Source organism: Phoenix dactylifera, chromosome 7 (assembly GCF_009389715.1).
Source record: "Phoenix dactylifera cultivar Barhee BC4 chromosome 7, palm_55x_up_171113_PBpolish2nd_filt_p, whole genome shotgun sequence".
In the NCBI taxonomy this organism is placed as follows: domain Eukaryota; kingdom Viridiplantae; phylum Streptophyta; class Magnoliopsida; order Arecales; family Arecaceae; genus Phoenix; species Phoenix dactylifera.
In genome coordinates, this window is record NC_052398.1 from 11,940,784 (window position 1) to 11,963,989 (window position 23,206).

Below are 23,206 nucleotides of genomic sequence, written 5' to 3' on the forward strand. Positions count from 1 at the left end.
TCTCCACATATGCCAAACCCCTAACCCATGATTCCCAACCTCTATCAAACTTTAGGCTTGATCTTTCTAAAATCTAACTAGCGTTGAAATTGGATTTATGTATAGTCTGAACTTAATCTAAAAAATTTGGATCCAACCCAAAAAATATGGATCCGATTCGGGTTATACCCTATTTTCATCCAAAATCATTATTACAATGATAAGTGACACCACTCGAGAGTTGGCCCTGCAGCAGCAACAAAAAAACCTCGGGCCTCCAAAGAAAGGTGAAGGCAGGGTCAGCCCAACCGTTAGGCGACCTAGGCCTCTCAGATGACCTAGGCCCTTAGACGACCTAAGGCCCCGGCCCAAACGCCAACGCCCACCGCAGTCTAACCCCTATTCTGTTCGTCCTCGACCTTTATTTGATCATCCCCGGCTGTCGCGATCTAGGGTTTCTGCGAGACTCTCTGCCGGATTTCGAGGTATTCTTCGCTCTATCTTGCTTCCCCGATCTCAAGATCGGCGCTCCAAGCTCGGGTTTTCTGCTCTGATGTTCTTTGTTGGGGGAAAAGGCTAGGGTTTTGATTTGATTTCATCGGTCGGAGAATCGGAGCGATAGTGAGGATGCCGTGCGTGGCGGCGACGGATCCGGCGGCGGCGGACAAGGACGCGGCGCCGTTCCTGGAGGTGGACCCGACGGGGAGGTACGGGCGGTACGGCGACCTTCTTGGTGCCGGGGCGGTGAAGAAGGTGTACAGGGCGTTCGACCAGGAGGGGGGATCGAGGTGGCGTGGAACCAGGTGTGGTTCCGGAGCTTCAGCGAGGACCGAGCGATGATGGACCGGCTCTTCGCCGAGGTCCGGCTCTTCCGGGAGCTCCGGCACGAGAACATCATCGCGCTGTACCGGGTGTGGATGGACTCCGAGCGCAGCACCCTCAACTTCATCACCGAGGTCTGCACCTCCGGCGACCTCCGCGAGTACCGAAAGTGCCACCGCCACATCTCCCTCAAGGCTCTCAAGAAGTGGTCCCGCCAGATCCTCATGGGGGGGATCGTTGCCAAGGAAGTTCATTTTAGAAGGTGAAGAACTTTGCCTCTTTTTAATTTTAATAATTCTGTTCTTTCTTTCCTTTTTTTTGTTAGTTTTGTAAAGCCGTTTGCTAGTTTTTTTTGTGGAATTTTAGTAAGAACAGAGCAGTTTGTTGGTTGTCTTTTTTTTCCTCCCCTTCTAAAATCTAAAGTTACCATTTTGTTGGATGAAAGAGAGATTTTGAAGGGTTTGCTTGGCTTTTGGGTCCTAAGAGGACTCGCGGGTATCTGTTCCTGGGGTTTTAAGTCTCTTTAGAGGTGAATACGAGGAAAGACTAAAAAATTTGATTGGAGTTATATGAATCTTTTAATTTAGGGTCACTAATCCGACTTTTCTTCTTGCTTATTCTTGATCTGGAGTTTGGAATTTAATGATTCTTTTTTATTTCAAAAATAGGTTTGCCTTTTTTTTTAAAAAAAAAAGTTTCTTTAAGAAATTTTTTTGCAAAAATAGTTTGGAGAAAAGAAGGAAAACTTTGTGTTGGATTGACACATTGCCAGATCCATATTTTTTTATAATTTGTAGAGGACCGAGTCGTTTCTTTGTGACGGCTGACTGCTATGGTGCCTGATTATTTTATTTTTTAAGTTGATTTTTTCATATATTTTAAGTTTGTTCAGTTCATGGTTTGTTTGGATTTATTTATGCTTACTGTTTTTTTTGCTAGAAATATCAGATTTTTGAATAACTTTATAGTTTGTTTTAGATTTGAAAAAGTATTGTTTTAATTTTTAAATTTTTTTAAAGCATCGTGAATATTGATAGTTTTAATCTGTTAAATAAAAATTTTAGGAGAAGTTTTACTAGATAAATTATTTTTAAATAAATTTTTAAAATATTTTGTATTTATTAAAAAATTTTATTATAATATATATATATATTTTTTTTAGTGAGTTCGCTTTCGGTCTCTCTAAAATAACCCACCCCACCTTATATAAGCGACAAACAAAAGAATGTGCCAGCCCCCACGAAACTTCCCGCTCTCCTCTATTACGGCCCCAGCTCCATGCATCTCTTTCTGGATGGGGATGGTGAAGGAAAACTTTGTGTTGGATTGACACATTGCCAGATCCATATTATTTTATGATTTGTAGAGGTCTTATGAGAAGACATGCACATCATATCTGTAAAGAAGACCGAGTCGTTTCTTTGTGACGGCTCACTGCTATGGTGTATGGTGCCTGATTATTTTATTTTTCAGCTTGATTTTTTCATATATTTTAAGTTTGTTCAGTTCATGATTTGTTTGAATTTATTTATGTTTGCTGATTTTTGCTAGAAATGCCAAGTTTGTTTTAGATTTGGAAAGGTATTGTTTTAATTTTTAAATTTTTTTAAAGTATTATGAATATTCTAATATTGATAGTTTTAATCTATTTTCAAACGGGATGGTCGCTGCAAGGAAAGACTCAGGCCTCGAGAGGGGTCAAGGTCTTCCTAAAATAATCCACCCCATCTTAAATAAGTAACACCACTTGCAGTAGGAATAAAGAAAGACACGAACGTCGAGAGGCGTTAAGGTCTTCCAAAAATAACCCACTCCACCTTATATAAGTGGCAAACAAAAGGGACCACTTTCTTACGGCGACATCGCGAAACGTACCACATGGCATTGCAGCAACCATCCAGAAGAGATGCATTGATGTCCAGCTGGGGCCCGCAATGGAGAGCGGGAAGTTTCGTGGGGGCTGGCACCACCAATGTGCCGTTCACTCGAGGGGAGAAAAGTGGTGAGTCTTTTGTTGTCACTTTTGCTTGCCTTTTGTGCATACTTCTCCATAAATAAATTTGGATGGGTTTATTGCCTGGCCTCCCCTTCACTAGAGAGAGAGAGAGAGAGAGAGAGAGAGAGAGAGAGCAGTCTTTGGAGCGCACAAAATTTCTGAAACTATAGCCGAGCCCCTTTAATTAAGAGAGAGAGAGATAGCAATCCTTGGAGCACACAAAGCTACCGAAATTATGGCCGAGGAGAGCATGACTAGCACAACAGCACAAACAGATTCCGATCTTGAAGTTCCTCTGGGCGAAGTTCCGCCCTTTCGCATAGCCATGAATCCTATATTGCTCAAATCAGTAAGATCAGGAGACAAAAGAATTCTGGATGAGTTACTACGACCAAGAGATTTTTCTTCTGGAGCTTCAGTGGGGGAGATCGCAATAACAGTACGAAAGGATGCTCCAACACAAGAAGATACCCGTTGCCTCCTTGGAGTCACACTGGAGGGGAACACGGCCCTCCATATAGTTGCTAGCCGAGGACATTTCGAGATTGCCAAGGAGATCTGCCGTAGAGAGATTTCTCTTTTGGCAGCACCAAACACGAGGCTCGACACTCCATTGCATTGCGCTGCAAGGGCTGGGTATGACGAGATTGTCTCCCTCATCATCCAGTCTGCAAGGGAGGGCGAGATCGAAGAAAGGAGAGTGCTGAGGGCGAGGAACAGGGATGAGGCAAATGCTTTGCACGAGGCCGCCAAATATAACCATGCGAGCGTGGCCAAAGTACTGATGGACGCGGATGCCAGACTGCCACCCATGCCGAACGATGACAGACTGGCATCCATGCTGAACGACGACGGCATGTCTCCGCTCTATCTGGCCATCGCGACAGGATCTCTCGATGTAGCCAAAGCCTTGCTACGATCTTCCTCCTGGGACTGGGAGAATTCTTCTCTAGAATCTTATGCAGGCCCTAACAAGAAAACGGCGTTGCATGTAGCTGTTCTCCTGAGTCGAGGTAATTGAGCGCTCGACCTACATACTGATCTCGTTCTTTTTTTATTTTTTGAAGAAACGTGCTTAGAACACCACCTTTTCATACAAAGTATATATGAAACCACCATTTCATTTATGTAATGATCATAATACAAAAGAAACAAGGAAGCTATATCAAATAATACAGCAAAACAAGGCCCTTCGAGCCGCTGTATACACCCACCAAAATAGATCTATATTACCTACAAAAAAAATAATGAAACAAAGAAAAGAAAAGCACAGCCACCTAGGAATCTTTCCCTCAACCTCAGAAGATCCAGAAAGCGAGAATTAAGCAACTACTAACTGCAATTATTCACTAGCTAGGAAGAACCCGAACCTTAAGAGATTGGCCTCTTTTTTTTTTTTTTGATGGTAAGGGAGGCAAGATTGCCAACTGACTTTTATTGAAATTAAGGGATTGGCCCAAAAATGAAGTAGCCGGGATGTTGTCGGGACCGGATGTGATCGAGTGGATCAGCTTGGCCTCCTTCTTAGCTGGTGCTGTTCCTGCCCATTTAGGCTTATCGAGGTTCAGTCGGCAACTTTCGGTCACCTTGTGTAACTTCCCTCATAACAAATAACAAACTTTGATTTTTTCTTCTTTTAGCGTTCTTGTGATGATTCACCATTTGACTAAATATCTTAATAGATGCACTTGTATAACACAAGTACTCACAATACCTTTCATGATGCTTACGTGATAGAAATTACACAAGTCTTATTGGATCGGAAGCCCATGCTCGCCAAAGGTGTCGATTCTTCTGGGGGAATTCCTCTTCATTATGCGGCTTTAGATGGTCATCATGATACGGTGAAGCTATTATTAAAGCGCGATCCCTCTACAGCCTACCAACCAGATGCCAATGGCTCATTTCCCATACACATGGCAGCTAGAAGGGGAAATGTTCGTATACTTAATCAGATTTTAGAACAGTGCCCGGATACAGATGAATTATTAGACAAGGAGGGAAAGAATTTTCTTCACGTCGCTTTCAAAAGGGGAAACTTGGATGCGGTCAAGAAAATTATCTCCAAGAGACCGGATCTCAGGAAGCTGTTAAATGACCAGGATAACGAGGGAAACACGCCGTTACACACGGCTGTTAAAAACAGTGACAAAGCGAGCGTGCATTTTCTTCTCCGGGACAAAACTGTATGCGTCAACGTTATCAACCACGACGGCTTCACCCCTCTCGACTTGGCTTACGGAATGTTGGATGAAGGCCAGCTGCAATTCTGGACGGTAAAACTCTTAACGACCTCGTGCATGTTTTGCTTGCCATACATCACCAGCTGTAGTCTGAATCTTTCAACTAATCTCTCCTTTTATGTTCTAAAATTTTACTTGCACCGCAGAATTCAAAATTCTGCATTGCCAGCTGCTTGGCCCTAACAAAGGCTCTGCCCAGTCCACGAGAATTGCATGATTTAGAGAGCGGTAAATTATCCAGTGATGAGACCAAAGAGAAACTGTCCGGCGATGATAAGTTCAAAAAAAAATCATCCAACGTCGAGGGCAACGCAATCGGGCGACGGATAGAATTTGCCAAAAATATTGGGATTGTTATGGTTTTGATTGCTACGGTCACATTTGCTGCTGCTTTCACCGTCCCCGGGGGGTACATACAAGATGATCATGCAGGCCGTGGCACAGCAGTTCTAGCAAAAGAGTATGCCTTCAATGTATTCCTAGTCTCAGATGCCGCCGCGATGGTCTCCTCCATGTTAGCCACAGTCTGGCTCATCCATTCAGGAATATGGACACTTGATTCACGTCATCGCCTAGAAGTCCTTGGCGCGGCTCTAGTTTGTCTATGGGTGGCATTTGCGGGCATGTCCACTGCATTCGCGATGGGTATATATGTAGTGTTGCCTCTCAACCACAACGGTATCGGCGTTCTTTTATGCGTCTTTGCTGGCGTAGTCCCTATTCATGGTTGTCTGGTGCCAAATTATAGCTTCTATACTTTTCTGAAAACAGTAATAATCAGGCAAGGGTATAGAAAATGTATTTGGCCAACCACACACCTGCATGATAAGAAACATTTTGATCCTTATTGGCTGACCTGTGCACATCTCATTAGTTTTCTGGTTATGGCATTCGGCCCTAATGCTCTCTTTTTCCTGTTAGCAGCAGCACTTTAGCATCGGTGGCCGACAGAATGTCCAAAGATAGATTGTGCATTGCATCGGGAGTAATATTTTAATTATTTTTTATTTTTCACATGTAAATTTTTCTCTCTATGCTAAAAATATTGGCTTTTATGGACGTGGCAATGAAATGTTTGCTCTTTTGCTGTCTTGTAAATAGACAGGAATTTTCTCAACCTTCTTTGACTGAGCAGAGATTACAGCTTCACTTGGTTTTGAGATAGAATTAAATGATGAAGGCATGTACTGAAGATTGCAATTTTGGTATTGGATTCTCTTGTAAAATATGCACCATAGGATCCAAACTCACTTTTGGGTGCATGCAATTTAAGATCTAGGATTCTTTATGGTGCTTATATTGCATTGCTGTCCTGGATGGTTGCCACATCATCCGATTATGGAGATGGTGGCTTTTAAACATGGCATGGTATACAAGGTTCATAATACACCATATATGACATCAAAATAGCCGCCTTTTTTTGATAGTCGTCAATCTCTGTGATTAGATAATGTGGCGGCTATCCAGAATTGTACCACTTTCTACGGTGCAAATCGTGCATAGTAAATGATATGAACTCCTAATTTAACTATTCTCCATGAGGGAAGATTTTTTTTACTAGTTTTCACGGAACTTGTCGACACATAGCATCTTGTTGAATTGTAAAAGGATGGAATTCCCCAACGCAAGGGCCAAAGACAAGCAGAAGGTGGGAAAATTCTAGGCAGCGGTTTGAATCACAAGGCATCTACTGACCTAAATAGGGGAGGCTAGAGCAGTAGTCCTTGGAGCACAACTGCTGAAACTTTGGCCAACGAAGAGAGCATGACTACCATCAGCAAAAAAAAGAGAGCGTGACAAGAATTCTAGATGAGTTACTACGATCTGAAGATTTTTCTTCTAGAGCTTCGGTCGGGGAGATTGCAATAACAGTACCAGTGGGTGCTCCAACATAAGAAAATACCAGCTGCCTCCTTGGAGTTACACTAGAGGGGAACACGGTCCTCCATATAGCTGCTAGACGAGGACATCTCGAGATTGCCAAGGAGATATGTCATAAAGAGATCTCTCTTTTGGCAGCACCAAACACGAGGCTCAACACTCCATTGCATTGTGCTGCAAGGGCTGCGGATGATAAGATGGTCTCCCTCATCATCCAGTTTGCAAGGGAGGGCGAGGAACAGGGACGAGGCAAATGCTTTGCACGAGGCCGCCAAATATAACCATGTGAGCGTGACCAAAGTACCAATGGAGGAGGATGCTGGACTAGCATCAATGTTGAATAGTGTCAGCATGTCTTCGCTCTATCTGGTCATCTTGACAGGATCCCTCGATGTAGCCAAAGCCTCGCTGCAGTCCTCCTCTTGGGAGAATGCTTCTCCAGCATCTTACGCAGGCCCTAATAAGAAAACGGCGTTGTATGCAGCAGTCCGCCCGAGTCAAGGTAATTGAGCGCTAGACTTACGTATTGTTCCCATTCTTTTTCTCTTTTTTTTGAAGAAAAGGTGAGTAGATCACTACCATTCTAAATATCTTAATAGATGCATTAAGCAGAGTATAGAGCAAGCATATGCATGGAAGACAATGCTCCGTCTTTTAATTTGTGAAAGCACCATGAGCATTGTATAACGCAAGTACTCGCGATACCTTTCATTATACTTACGTGATAGAAATTACTGAAGACATATTGCAACGGAAGCCGATGCTCGCCAAAGGTGTCAATTCCTCTAGGAGAATTCCTCTTCATTATGCAGCTTTAGATGGTCATCATGATACGATGAAGCCATCATTGAAGCGCGATCCCTCTACGGCCTACCAACCTAATGCCAACGGCTCATTTCCCATACACATTGCAGCTAGTAGGGGAAACGTTCCTATAATTGATCAGATTTTAAAACAGTGCTCGAGTACAGATGAATTATTAGACGAAAGGGGAACGAATTTTCTTCACGTCGCTTTCAAAAGGGGAAGGCCAGATATGGTCAAGAAAATTATCTCCAAGTGACCGGATCTCAGGAAGCTGTTAAATGACCAGGATAATGAGGGAAACACACCGTTGCACACAGCTGTTGTGACCACGGGAGCGTGCATTTTCTTCTGCGGGACAAAACCGTGTGCGTCAATGTTATGAACCACAACGGCTTCACCCCTCTCGACTTGACTTCCGCAAAGTTGCGGAAGAACCGCCTGCCGGATGGGAAACTCTAAACGGCCTTATGTTCGTCTGGTTGTTGATTGGATGCTGTGATTTACAATAATGTGAAGCGGAGAGGATACCTAATGCTAACAGGCAAGGCAATCTAATGAGCTACATGGTCCAAAACAAGTGAGGGGAACAAGAAAATGTTGGAACGAAAACCTTATGGCTCACGTTACGCACAAAACGGGTTAAAAAACTAACAGTCGTCATTATCTTGGAGGAAATAAAACTTCTGAGCACAAACTGGTTTACATTCTTCATACCCTTTTTTTCAAACTCCTATGTTTTTGTATCTAAATTCACAAACAGTATACTTTTTTGAGTTAGATGACAATTCTCAATCCAACTTTTATCATCCATGGATTTTTATTTGATTAAAGAACTGAAAGGCAGGGCTCTATCTTGGAGATCATCCTTCGTCCAATATATAATCACTACAAACCAACATATTCAGTGCTAGATACTGATCGTATTAGACAAGCATTGTGATATAGGGCATACCTGATTGTTTTCATAGAGCAAAATTTCAGCTCAGACAACACGAATTTACATGTTCATCATCTGTGACAACATAAACTACACTATAACCAGAAAGAACTAGTGATAGCACACAAGCTAATATTCATGCAAAAAAAGATTGTATATTGGAATTAAATGAGTTTAATTCACAGTTCTATACATGATTTGAACAGCAGAAAGATAAGATCACCACCAACCACCATCTGTATCACTATCAGCATGGATGCTGTCACAAGAAACCTTAAGTGAAAGATTTTGGGCAAAGGATAGTCAGCAACAGCTGCTAGTAGAAGCATCAGCTTGTGGTGGCTTCTGCTTAAAAATGTTCCTTTTCACACCTGCTGAACCCTCAGCCAAGAGGCTTGGTGTATCCAAGATCTGCATCATTGATATAAATAATTACTAGTCATTTTAACAGACCACAACCAGCATATTGTGAAAGATATAATTTCAAGCTCCAGTTGTTCACGCTCGTAATGTTTTGACTTTTCCTCATTAAATGGTTGGTGCTTCCTCTAAAACTCTAGAACAATCTCACAAGGAAGTGGATAGCCCTGGACTAGGGTAGATCACGAGTACATTTATCCAAAACATTGCCAAGGAAAGTGAGAAAAAAAAAAAAAACTAATGGAGCAAACCAACAAAAAAAGGTTCCAGCTAGATGACAGGCAGTGTTACCTAGGAATTTGGCATGGTTATCTCAAGTTGCCCAAGACTTCAAGCTCAGCAAAGCATAGAGACAATGTACTAGAAAACTAGAATAGGCTGATAACTCAATTGGACCTTCAAAAAAAGTCTCACTTAAATGCCATTTTATGGACCACATAATAATGGGAAACCTTACAGTATTAGCGCTAAAAAATTGCAAGAATTAAAGTACCATCACATGTATAAGATTGTCCTTAGAAGATAGCTGAAAAGCTATAGAAGCTAGCTGAAGAGCTATCTTTTGGCTTATGCGAGCAAGGCGCCTTTTTGGGGGGGCGTGCCAAGGATTACCATGGCATGTTGCATTGTGTCACAAGTGTGTTTACTTTCCAGCACTTTAGAATTATGAAAACAGAGCATCCAGGTAAGACAAATGGTAATCAAGCCTTGTACCCACAATGTTCTTTGACTGAAGCTCTAGACAAGTCATATCCTAAACTTTTTCAAGCTTTATAGCTAACTACAAAACTGAAACATTTCAATTTGTCCTATAAACTATTCAAAACTGAGATTGCTTTTCAGAAAATTATCAGCCAATTTATGTTCTTTTAATCCTATGACAATTTATTTTATTAAAATTGTTAGGTTGCAAGAAATTTAGGAGAAAGGTAGGCCTTTGCATGGTATGATATCTTGTGTAGTTTGAGACTTTTAAGGAGAAAGGGACAGAGGGTTTGTATTATAGATTAAATTGCTTGAATAGCGGATGTGCAAGATTTGAGCTCGAATTTCTCTTTATAAGGCATCAAGCCCAAAACCTTTGATGTTCTAAAAGGATTCTCAAGCCATCTCCTATAAAGTTGTTGATCAACCACCCTTGGGTGCAATTTTTTATGGATCTATCATGAACTTTTGAATTTTAAGAATCTTAATGATTTTCATGGAAAATATGAATTAAATAACTGTATTATTTTTCATTTAAAAACTAGCATTAAAACATGCAACACACATCAACAAGAGGACTCAAAAAATTATTAAACTGAATATATAAATAAGAACTTAAATAAATACAAAAATAGTAAACTAATAAAAAAAATACATAAAACAAAAAATAAATTAAATATATAAACAAGAAATGAGATAAAAATGAGAAAAATTTGATGGACGGGGGAAATCCTACCATGAATTGATATATTTGGAATTGTTCATTTCTTTATTTGCGTTCCCAAATTGTTAAATATAATCATGTGTTTGATTGACTTAAACCTTTTTAGATCTCTCCATTAATGGAAGAGAATTCAGGAGAATACGCATGTAGCAGAAGGGGGTGTATATTTATGACGATAAAATGGGAAATTGATTGCAACTAAGAGAACTGTTTAAATGGCAAGGCAACATATTAATGCAATTCGATTGGAACTGAGAAGAGGCATCCAAACATGGTGAGCTGACATGTTAATAATGTCTTTTTATTGTTCTAATTTTAAATATCGGTGAGATGAGGGCAAAAACTTGAGAGAGATTACACAGGTATCTTTTTACCAAGGCTATTTGGGGGCAAAACTGAAATCAGATCGGGATGGAATGTTCAAAAATTTATTAATTCAATTCTTATTTCAGCAACATTTCTGCTGGTGCATGTTAAGTTGTCATCAAACAATTAAATGATACTTTAGGCTTTATATGAAAACATGCATTTAAAATTTAGATATTTTGTTTTTATAATTGACAAATGGTTAGAGCCTGAGCCATTGAAATTTACGCCTAAGGATCCCAATATAGTATATATGTTAAAATATTTCCAATGTCTATATATTTTCTTGAACTGTTTTATTAATCTTTATTTGCTCAAATATGTAATCTTTTGGATATCCTAAAATTTTATGAAATTTAGGCAGATGCATTGAAACTCAAGCAAAGACTAAGAAAACTGCCAAAACTACAAAAACCAAAAGTCATTTGGCTTGGCCAAACTGAAAGTGGAATGTACATTGCATGGGCTCATGTTCGTGTCAGATGAGGATATGTGTCAAGTGTTGGATCCTTTCAGTATCTTAGAATTTCTTCTTATCAAGCAATGTCCGAGTGCCATAGCAATGTTCGAGTGACAAATATATAGGAGTAACAAAGACAATACTAGGGCATCATGTTTCATCTAAATTTGAGTCTCGAGAAATTGAGATCAAAAGGGTTGAGGTATCTGAATCAGCAAGCCCATTATGCAACTAAAACCACTGAAATGTGTCAAATCACTAATTAAAAAACAACAAACCTATTATTCTTTCAGTTGTTACATCACCAAAACATGCCATGTCGATGATCAACATAATATTGAACAGGATAAAAGTAATAGCCATGATGCGGCTGCATCTCTCGAAACCCTCAATCCATAAAGCAAAATATTGCACATGAGAATATCGATAACATCAATAATATTAATAAAGTCAATTTTAAAGAAATTTGAATTTCAACTTCATCACCTTTTCTTCATTATTGCTAGACCAATCTCCATAACTACGTACTTAAAAAGCCTATGATCTTCATTGATTCTTATGACACTGTACTATGATTTCAGATCCATCTACCAAATGCTTAAAGGCTATACAAACTAATGTGATGAACATGATTATATAATAGCTGTGATGTAGCTGTATCTCTCCAAAACCTTGGTCTATAAGCAAAATATTGAACATGAAAATACCGATAACATCAATAATATTAATAATGTCAATTTAAAGAAAATTTAATTTCAACTTCCTCACATTTTCTTCATTATTGCTAGACTAATCTCCATAACTACTTAATAAACCTGTCACCTCATTTGATTCTTATGATACTATGTACAATGATTTCAGATCCATCTACCAAATGATCGAAGGCTATATAACCTGATGTGATGAACATAAATTGGCTATCATATGTCAAAAATATATGTCCTGCACCTTTCTCATCCCATTTTCCAGCTTTAGTTATGTTAACGGTAGGCCACCAATGAAATCAGCATCCTCGTCAAAAACAATGCACATCAAAACTCTTAGACCTTAAATTACATGTACATATATATTATAACTATAATAAATCCAACAAAATTTAAGCCAAAATATTTTCTATGTTATAATATTATTTATTTTAAGATTTTTGGATAATCATTGGTTGATATATTATTTGTAGGAAATGGGACAAAAATGTGCAGGAATATATGATTTTGAGATATTATGACCAATATATGTTCATAATACCAAGTCATGTTATCTTTGAACATTTAGCAAATGGAGCTGAAATCATGATACAATGTCAAAAGGATCAAAGAAGATGAGAGTTTTTTCAAGAATGTAGATATGGTGATTAGTTTAGCAAGATTCTTAAATTAAAAATACTAATATTATTAATATTATCAACATTCTCATGTTCAAAATTTTGTTTTACAGATCAAGGGATTGACGACATCCAGAATCACGACTATTATATCATCATGTTTAGTTTAGTTTGGTCATTGAACTTACAATTTCTTTTTTTGATGATGTAACAATTGAATATTAGGTTTATTGTTTGTTAATTAGTTATTTAACAGATTTCAGTGGTTTACTATCATATAATGGCTTTGCTGATTCAGACATGTCAATCCTTTCAATTGCAATTTCTCTTAAGACTAGAATTTATATGACATTAAAGTTTTTTAGCAAACAAATGATGCTCTACTTTCATATTTGTTACTCCTATAAATTATTTTTTTTCCTTTTACCAGATGTATGCTTTGTCTAAATCAAAGGGTCAGAATAACATAAAGTGAAACTAATTTCTTGACCTTGGCATTTTCACAATTGTAGAACAATCTTTCATGCACATTGACTTGGAAACACATATTTCACTGTGATAATATAATTCAGATCTGAGAATCAATAAGAGATAGACCTCTTAACAAATGAAACATCAGACATACTGGAATTTGCATACCTTCAAGACAAGCTCTTCAAAGCACTGCTCCACATTGACTCTTGTTTTTGCACTACATTCTAAAAACAGGCATCCGTATTCCCTAGCAAAGTCAATGCCCTCCTTCTTTGTGACAACTCTCTCACTTTCCTGAAAAGATAAAACAGTAAAAATTTCCATCCCGCTTTAGATTAAAGATGTCTTCTCAATATAGGACAAGAATTACCACTTAATACACTAGATGATACAAAGGTAAGATATTCATAAAAAATAAAAAGTAGAAATTAAATAACTAGTCTGTCGCATTATATAAAATTGCATATTAAAGTAGACATTTAAATTATACATGCAGATTACCTTATCAACCTTGTTACCAACAAGCATTTTGATGCAATCTTGATTAGTTGAGTAAAGGTCTATTTCCTTAGCCCATACATCAGCAAGGTTGGTGAATGTTTCCCTTCGTGTTACATCATAAACTGGCAAAAATTACCCAGGAAAAAACAATTATCAGCAAACTTTTTTCCACATAGTGCTTGCGGTATATTGAGCTATGAGGATGTTGTAACATTTCTAAGGAAACCATAGTGTACATATGCACACAGAAGAGATATATTCCTGGTTGAAGAGATAGATCAGGTATCAAATAAAAGTTAAAAAACAAATGACAGTTGCATTACTCAGATATTTGATTAGCACTTCAGATGGTCTCTAATTCTTGTCTTCAAGAAGTAGGAGTTTAATTCAATGCATTGGGAATTGAACACAATGGAAATGCTGTCACATCCCATAGTTAGACTATGGACCAACTGGAATTCAGTCTTGCATGAGTAGAATATATTGAGCTAAGGCCAGAGAGGATTACAAATAGAGATCCCTACTTCAGTCCTTTTCTCCTCATGCCTCCCTTACTTCTGAGCTATGGGATAAAAGAGATAGAAGCATAAAAGTAGCCAGGTGTATCATCTTTTTTTCCCCTTGTGCAATGTACCTTTTTTCTCTCTTTCAGATTTCTTGTCCTCTACTCCTGATCCTATCCTTCCTCCTAAAGGGCCTGTTTGGGTATTCCTACAGGATTGGGCTGAAAATCTTGTAGGATTTATGGATTGGGCCGTCTATTTAAGCATGGCCCTGTATCAACCAAGTACCACCCAACCCCAATCCTGTGGAAAGAAAAACAAAGACCTCCTGCAGCCCAAAGACTAGGATCTGGGCTGGTTTTGAACAGGCCCTCATAAAATGCAAGATAGATGGGCCAACAAGCCCAATTTCTCCATGATTTTCAGCCCAATCCTGTAGAAATATCCAAACAAATCCTAAGTGGTTCTCAATTCCTTCTTTCCCCCTTTAACTTCATTTGTCATCTGAGTTTATTAGAAGATAAAGGGCTAAGAGGCAGATATAAAGTTCAGATAACAACATCCCACCTGCAAGGCAATCTGAATATCTGAGAACCAAATTTTCTTGTAATGTCCAGATATCACTAGCTAAGAGTCACTAGTGCTGCTGCATACATCTAAGTTTCACTGTCCAAGTAATATTCGAAGCTGTTTACAATGGACAAGATTACAGTTTCAGCTTTGCAGTCTCCTGTTAATTTGAATGCATGAATCTTACATAGTGCTGATCTGATTTTTGGTCAGTTAATGGTTTGCTATAATAAATTTCTAAGAAGACGTGATAGACAAGATAGTTATCTAAATCTGGGTCTTACTCTCATAGTAAAGGAATGCTTATCAGGTTAGTTACTGAAAACCAAAAGAAGAGGTAAAAGAGTGGTAAACACACCATTTGGACATTTCTCTTACAGAAATATTTGCACTTACAATCCATTTTCTCCTTTCAATTTGTTCATACAAGGTTTGCCAAACCAACCAGCTACCAATTTGGTGCGGTGCTAATACATACATACTGTGCCAAGGTGTATGGAGATGAAGGAATGGGAGAAGAGGAAAGGAGAGAGGAATAAACCCACCCCAACCCTAGAAGGCGGAGAACCAGGAGGGAGGGAGCGAGAGAGAGAAGATGAAGGGGAGAAGGAGAGGGAGAGGGGGAGACGAAGACAAAGAGGAAGGGGGGGGAGGCGTACTAGTTCAAATGCCCGAAGGGAGAGGGCATCGGCGTCGGCATTGATCAAGGGTGATGGGCGTTGGCATCAGCATTGATTGAGGGGCAATAGCATTGATGTTGGCATTGATCGAGAGCAAACAATGTCAGCCAGGTTTTGAAGAAGAGAAAGAGAGAGAGAGAGAGATCGAAGTTGAACGCGCATAAGGGGGAGTCGGGGGTAAGGAGTTTTTATTATAACAAGCTGAACCATTTCGATTAACCGAACCATCTCAATTTCTGATAATTTGGTTCGGTATGTCCTAAATCGTCTGATTCGGCACGATTCAGCATACCCTACTTCCATGCATGGTTTTACGATTTTATGAAAGAAAGGGTGTTAAAATATCTATCATATATATTTCTTAGATTCTTGTGTCATCTCAAACAAAAATTTATAGCCATTTTCTAGCAAAAATTTATGGTTCCCTTACTTATTTTAAGTATCTTTTTTTGATCCATATACTTCCCTTGATAGGTATGACAAGAAGAGGTTTTCTTTGATAATATAGACCTTTTAGTTAGTACTTGTGATATTAATGTTATCTTATAGAGTATGGACAATGTTATTATGTTTAACCTATTATGCCACTACAATATGTTTTTTTTTTTGCACACATGTATTTATATTAATTTACTTATTGGTTGTATCATAGCCATACTCTGTCCCTATTTTTGCTGAAAGTTGACCGAACTAGAGTATCTATAACCATGCTTCATAGCACTTAATGGATTTGATCTGACACCCGAGACCAGGATGAACAGCCGGTCCTAAATTTGTATCCTACGGATGATTCCTTGGCGTACCTTTCATTATAGTTCATTTTAACATATTTTATCAACATAGTATACATGTTATCCTTAATAGCAAACTCACTGATTCATCACTTGCAAATGCAAAATGCTTGACATTTAGTATGTATAATTGCAAAACAAGGAATCTTTTTTATTATTTTATTTATTTATTTACATTTTAAGACATCATTGTATTCCACAGATAGTGATCCTATATGTGTTTAGAATTTGGAGTTTTGCCAAGTTGTAGCCTTGATGTTGCTGCCACATCCAAATTCCTGTTCAGTCTTTACGTGCCAAAGATAACAATAAATGTACTTCTCAGTTCTTACACAATTGACCACAATTTTGTACATAGATCCCCTAGCTATTGAACTTGGTTAATTGAATTGAAGGATTAGGAAAGATAAACCAAGATTGCTGATTAGAACACGAGATATTTGAGTAGTTTGCAGTATGCTATATATGAAAATAGCATGATGTGTATGAAAAACTAAACTCCAAATTTGTTTTCATCATCAATGCATGATAAGAAAATGTTAATGAAATGAAAAATATCGAATTCAAATTCTACAGTATAAAAAGGGGTAACGGAGACAATGCATACCCATGATGATCCCTTGTGCTCTCTGTAATATGAACTGTCAAAGTTCTGAACCTTTCTTGTCCAGCTGCATGATAGATATGCTTTTTGTGTTACCACTAATTTACATTCAGAAGTAGGTTGTTAATTACACCAAAGAATGTCCTTTTAGAATCTCAAAAGACGTGTGCATGCATGCTTGTATAACTTACCAATTAAAATAGACAGAAGAATCCACTGCAAAAAAAAAAAGAATTTAATTTAAATGCTTCTTCTTGTTGAAATAGAATTTCCTTGAAATTATGAGAGAAAAGCTATGTAAAAGTAGGTTTTGACGTGCCAAGTGGCTGATAGACTTTCGGAAACTGGCTAGCGCTAGAAGCTTGGAGTGCATCTTGCTTTTGTAAATTTTAAGGTCACAATCACTTGCCAGCTTCTTGATGTTTTGTTAACTGTTTGCACTCTACCTTATGAACCACAAGATTTAATGACACTAATCTGAAACATTGTTCAACAAGCTCTTAAAACCAAACTCAACCTGAAAAGGTTCTCCAACTTATATGGAGTTGGCCACATGGATCCAAGTAGGACCCAACAAGATCTGAGATATATCTACAACCAATCTCAATGTGACAACAACACCCTATTAATTGTTGCTGGATCACAAGGCAACTTGGGCAAAGCAGGGCTGTCATGATTCCTCAGAGATTAGATCGTGTATGCTGTAAAGGGAAAAATTTCCTTGTTGATTTTGTGGTTAGAAATCTTCAACCAAACAGCCGATGATTAAGAAGTAGAGACAGATGAAAAGGTCACCCAAAGCAAAGACTTTACAATTTAAAATTATAACGGATTCCAATTTGTTGTGTATTACTCTAAATCCATTGACAAGAAATACACTACATAATAAAAGGTACTCTAAATTTGGCGTGCATGTGCCAACATGCAAAAGAAGAAAGAAATAAAGAAAAAGAAAAAATCCATCAGCATATGAGATATTATACCCAGTCGACTTACTAGATACCAAAATTGCTCGTGCTACAATAAAGTACTTGTGAAAATAAATGCATATGCATTAAAAAGCATTTGTTGGGCAAATAGTATGCCATGAAGACTGCAGTTCAACATACAAGTAAAAGGGGAAGGAAATATAAGAATATTTTCAATTGTTTTAAATGGTGATTATACAACTAGATATTGCTATTATCATATCAGAATGGATGCTTTGTTCGTAGATGAATGTATTTGACTACAAGATCAACCTCCTTATCCTTCCATATATACAAAATTCCCCAATTGCAATAACAAGACTTAGAGCTCTAGAAAACTCTGAATAGTTGTTTGAGTAGTTAAATTTTTGTACCGTTCATGCTGACATTGGTATTTTCATACGTAAAAGCCAACCTTCTTTCTCCAACAACAAAAAGATTGTTGCCCAAGGTGACAAACCAAGAGAGGGGGGTGAATTGGTTTCTCTTAATTTTAACTATCTTACTTATGTTAATTGATGAGTTAGTGAAATAAACAAATCACAATACAAACAACAAGAAGTATAGTGGTTGGTGCTCTCCTTAGCACCTACGTCCACTCCCCAAGCGACCCTTGGAATTCACTATAATCCCGCGGATACAGTTGGATTGTTTTCCGGGCTCACAATCCAAAAACCTTTACACTTTGGTTTTCCGGATTCACCAAAAATCTATGTTGGTTTTACGGGCTCACCAACGAACCTATGTTGGTTTACGGGCTCACCAACGAACATTTACAATTGGTTTTACGGGTTCACCAATCAACCCTATTCCGTTGGTTTTGCGGGCTAACCAACTAACCTTTACAAGGAGTTTAATAAACAAAGAAAGAAGATTTAAGCTCCTAGATGAGCAAATATAACATATAATCTACAAAGAAGAGTTTAGAGAATAGTTATCGCTTGATTGACTTCTCTCTTCTTGTCAAGGATGCTTCACTCTTCAAGGGTGGATGGAGCTCTAATGACTCTTTGAATCTGCTCAACCACTTCTTTTGACTCTTGAATGAAGCACTTGATGAAGAAGATTAGGCACTTTCTCTTTCTGTGTACACTTGATTTCTTTGGAAGGATGTTCCTCTGATGAATAGTGTCACTTTAAATAGTTTTCTTCATCCATTGGACAAGCCCAATGGTTAGAATCAAAAACTACCGTTACTCACTGTGGAAGGACAAAAAGTACTTCTGCAGAACTAGCCGTTATGCTTCTGCCCGTGTTGGGTCGCTCAACCTGTCCTTGGTCGACCCAACTTTCACTTGGGTCGACTCAAACTTCCTTGGGTCGACCTCTCAGAACCACAGAAACTTGCAATTCAGCCTTCCTTCACTTGGGTCGACCCAACATTCTTGGGTCGACCAAGGTTCAGTTGGGTCGACTCAACTCTTCTGGTCGACCTCTCAGGGTTTCCAGAGAACCTTTTCTGTCATCTGTTCTGTCTTGCCTTGGGTCGACCCTCTCAGGTTTGGTCACTCAAGCTTGGTCGACTCAAGCTTCATCTGGGTCGACCCTCTCAGTATTTCCAGAGAACCATTTCTGAGTTGTTGAAAGCTTGAAGTTTGGGTCGACTCATGCTTCCTTGGTTGACCCAACTTACTGTCATCTGTGCATTTTTCAGAAGTGTGCAAATGCTTCTGATGTCCGGGATCACCAATCACCTGGGGTGACTCAATCCACACTTTGCTGCAACTCAAGTTAGATCTCCAAGTAAACAATGAAATGCATCTTTAACTGTTATACAAATATACTGAAGTAACAGACTATAAATGAAGTATCGAATAACTTATAACATACTCTCGATTATTGCTTGTAATCATCAAAATAACACTATCATCCTCAATCCTCCCTTTTTGATGATTACAAAATATAGATATGAGCCTATTGATACTTGTCTTATAATCAGTTTTAAAAGGGCTCAAGTTGCTGAATTTCAGCTTTTCAAATATGAGAGTGAAGTCTCCCCCTATATCATTCAAATGTTCCAATTTAACTTTTTGAATGCTCCCCCTTTCATTATACTTCATTAGAGATGAAACTCCAAAATCGAGATAAAGCATGAGTTCAGTTAGTACGAGGTGTAAAGGCGTCCAAATCTAAATTCATGTGCCAAATCTGAAATTTAATAGAAATTTTAGATTTGATCATTCTCATGTTACAAATTGCTCCCCCTAAAATGATATGCTTTCCATTATAATTTCAATTTGTTTTACAATTATTTCTCTTTTCTTACACAACTTATTCTCTTCTTTACTTCTCCCCTTTTGTTATCACAAATAGGTGCATGGATAGACACATAAATAACAAACATCAAACTCATTGATCAAAATAGGAACATTTAGTACAATCATGCCAAAACAAAAGCAAATACAATGTCCTCAATCAAATCAAAGTACATACAACACAAAAACATAGAGAACTAGATCCTATCCTAGCTCAAACAGAAATACTAATATCAGCCTAGGATATCTAATGGCTGGGATCTAGTCCTCATCCTCCAGTGTACGGCGAGGGAGGTCGAGCCTGTGAGACTGAGTCTGTCGTGGAGCACGATGAGCTGGATACTCGTGCCGAAATCTCTGACTCAGCAGCCTGTGCACAGATGGTCCATGGTCGCTCTCCTCTCTCCGTAGAGCTCCTATCTGCTCCCTCAGATCACTGATCTCAGCAGACATGATATCTAGTCGCTCGTCAGCCATCAGTGATAGTCCTCGCCTGAGCTGACATAAACTCAGTCATCCTACTCCAAGAACTCATCGTGTCTCCCGCAGGACAAGATGACGATGGGTCCAGCCTCTGAAGGGTGCAGTAGGATGATCCATAACTCCTCATCCTCAGGGATAGGGTCTCCAATATCTGGTGCATCACCCTCTGGTGCATCACCCTGAATCCCTGCTCCAGTATGAACCCACTGCCCGTTCACTTTCTCATAGCCCATGCGTATAAGTGATCGTGCAGTGTATGTATCAGTATGAAGTAGCTGCCTGGAATCTCCCCCTCGACAGATATGTCGTGCTGTCGGAAGATCAAGGTGAGTATCATACATAAGGCAGGGATACTCTGGAGTTGCAGATCACCTTCCTCATCTGCCTCAGGATCATGGCCGGGAGCTTCAGGGGAATACCCTGAATAATATGCTCCATCACTACTAGATCTGCTCTGTGATGAGATCGAATCTCCCCGCTCTTCGGAAATAAATTCTATTTATGATGCTGAGCAATAACCTCAATTTCTGCAGAAAGAGAGCTTGCTATACCTTCTCCGAAAAGATCGAAGTCTTCATTCTCCATTATCAACTGCAGGGCTTCATCTATTTCAGGCTTTTCTGGAGTGGCTCCTTCGCAGGGGAGATGAAGCACCACTCAAACTCTCCTCGGAAACTCGAACCCTAATCCTCGAACTTCCGAAATGAGCCCTCCCATCCCAGTTTTGAGGAAGGCATAGAACTCCCGAACTAGTCGGGTAGATCATCACATCTAGTGAGCAAAGATACTCCCACCTTGCCTTCGATCCATCTCCAAACGGAACCCTTCTTGATCAAAGAACTCGGAATGGATCCTTCTCCCGTTGTAACCGTCTCCCACCGCAAACTTTGCAATTGTACTGAGGGGGAAGGAGGAGGAGTGGCTCTGCACGTGCCTCACGTGTGGAGACACGTAGATGGCTCCGTAGCTTCTTCCTCAACGTTGGATCCGTGAGACTCTCCCGATCTCTTGGCTACGGCTCTTGGGTCCCATTCTCTCAAGATCTTGAAGTAATCTAGCATTTGGAGTTGATGGAGGAGTTGGAGTGGGGGAATAGAGTTTCAGAAGAGGACAAGGGCAAACAGTGCCCTAAAAAAAGCTCCGGGTCCCCCTTTTAACAGTGGGGTCCCGACGTTGGGTCGACTCAAATTTCTTGGGTCGACTCTATGTTCGGGTTGGTCGACCCAAGTTCAGAATTTTTTCTTTCTCTTCCTTTTGCTTCTAAAAATTTCTTGCTTCCAATCTTATGAATTCTTCTGGGACAATGATACATGAGTGGAACTATAATGAAAGTTGACTCATGTTTCATGGTTTTTAGAAATGGGAGAATGTAACATGAGACTGCTTGCTCCTTCTTATATCTCTTCAATAGAAGGATCACATATGCCTAATTCCTCTCCTTAGCGTGCAGAATCTATCTTCACTTAAGGGTTTTGTGAATATGTCGGCTAATTGTTTTCCAGTGCATATATGCTCAATACATATGTTTCCATTTTGCACATGATCCCTAATAAAATGATATCTTATTTCTATGTGTTGGCTTTAGAATGCTGAACCGGATTTTTAGTAAGATTGATGGCACATAATTATATAACTTAATAGGAATATATCTAGCTTAACTCCATAGTCCTCTAGTTGTTGCTTAAGCCATAGTACTTGAGCACAACAACTACCAGCAGCTATATATTCAGCTTCAGCTGTTGACAGTGCATGAATTCGCTTTTGCTAACCAAGATACTAAGTGTTTCCTAAGAATTGACAATTTCCACTAGTGCCCTCCTATCTAATTGCATCCAGCAAAATCAGCATCTGAGTATGCAAGCAAATCTAGACAGAGTCTCTTGAGTACCATAATCCTATGTTCGTAGTTCCTTAAATATCTCAGGATCTTTTAACAGCACTTAAATGTGACTCCTTAGGATCTGATTGGTATCTAGCACATATTCCTACACTAAATACGATGTCTAGTCTACTAGCAGTAAGGTAGAGCAAGGACCAATTAGTCCTCTAAAAGCTAATACAATACTCTTTCCTTTTCATCTTTGTCAGCTTACTAGTAGGATCATTGGAGGCCCTACTCCCTTAGATTTCATTCCAAACTTTTTAGTATTCCTTGATACTAGTTTGATGAATGAAAATACCTTCTTTAGTTTGTTTGATTTGTAATCCTAGAAAGAAACTTAGTTTCCCATCAAACTCATTTCGAATTCTCCATGCATTAGATCAGCAAATTCTTGCAAAGAGTATCATTTGTGGCACCAAAGATTATGTCATCTACATATATTTGTACCACTAATAGATTTCGTCCTTTTTTTGAGAAACAGTGTTTTATCTACATTTCCTCTACTAAAGTCATTATAAGCAGAAATTGCTTAATCGATCAACCAAGCCCTAGGTGCTGCTTCAATCCATATAATGCCTTATGTAATCTAAACATGATTTGGCAATTCATGATTCTCAAAACCAGAAGGTTGCTCTACATATACTTCTCCTCTATAAAACCATTAAGAATGCACTTTTTACATCCATTTGATACAATTGAAATCCATGAAACATGCAAATGCTAGAAGTAATCTAATAGCTCTAATCTAGCTACAGGAGCAAATGTTCATCAAAATCTATCCCTTCTTCTTGATTGTATCCCTTAGCTACAAGTCTAGCTTTATTCTTATAACTA

At 38.9% G+C, this 23,206-nt stretch overlaps 2 protein-coding genes and 1 pseudogene across 2 annotated transcripts in view; 2 read left to right on the top strand and 1 right to left on the bottom strand.

Annotated features, from left to right (window-relative positions):
* Window positions 1-211: 211 nt before the first annotated feature.
* LOC120111359 lies at window positions 212-1,217 on the top strand (annotated as a pseudogene).
* Window positions 1,218-2,598: 1,381 nt separating this feature from the next.
* Window positions 2,599-6,131, top strand: LOC103698346 (protein ACCELERATED CELL DEATH 6-like). The gene is made up of 3 exons (XM_039128316.1): window positions 2,599-3,810; window positions 4,535-5,073; window positions 5,187-6,131. The coding sequence occupies exons 1-3, from the start codon at window positions 3,033-3,035 to the stop codon at window positions 5,973-5,975; spliced, it is 2,106 nt and encodes a 701-aa protein (XP_038984244.1). The 5' UTR covers window positions 2,599-3,032; the 3' UTR covers window positions 5,976-6,131.
* Window positions 6,132-8,665: 2,534 nt separating this feature from the next.
* Window positions 8,666-23,206, bottom strand: part of LOC103698345 (ras-related protein RABC1) — a 32,737-nt gene continuing 18,196 nt past the window's right edge. The window contains 5 exon segments of the mRNA XM_039128469.1: window positions 8,666-9,076; window positions 13,301-13,429; window positions 13,637-13,758; window positions 16,788-16,822; window positions 16,824-16,851. Of these exon segments, the coding sequence (XP_038984397.1) occupies window positions 8,969-9,076; window positions 13,301-13,429; window positions 13,637-13,758; window positions 16,788-16,822; window positions 16,824-16,851 (422 nt within the window). The 3' untranslated portion in view covers window positions 8,666-8,968.

Excerpts from the sequence above, each read along its gene's own strand:
- LOC103698346 (XM_039128316.1), top strand. The coding sequence starts at position 3,033 with ATGGCCGAGGAGAGCATGACTAGCACAACAGCACAAACAGATTCCGAT. Across the intron at positions 3,811-4,534 it reads AGCTGTTCTCCTGAGTCGAG|AAATTACACAAGTCTTATTG; the intron begins GTAATTGAGCGC and ends CTTACGTGATAG. Across the intron at positions 5,074-5,186 it reads GCCAGCTGCAATTCTGGACG|AATTCAAAATTCTGCATTGC; the intron begins GTAAAACTCTTA and ends CTTGCACCGCAG.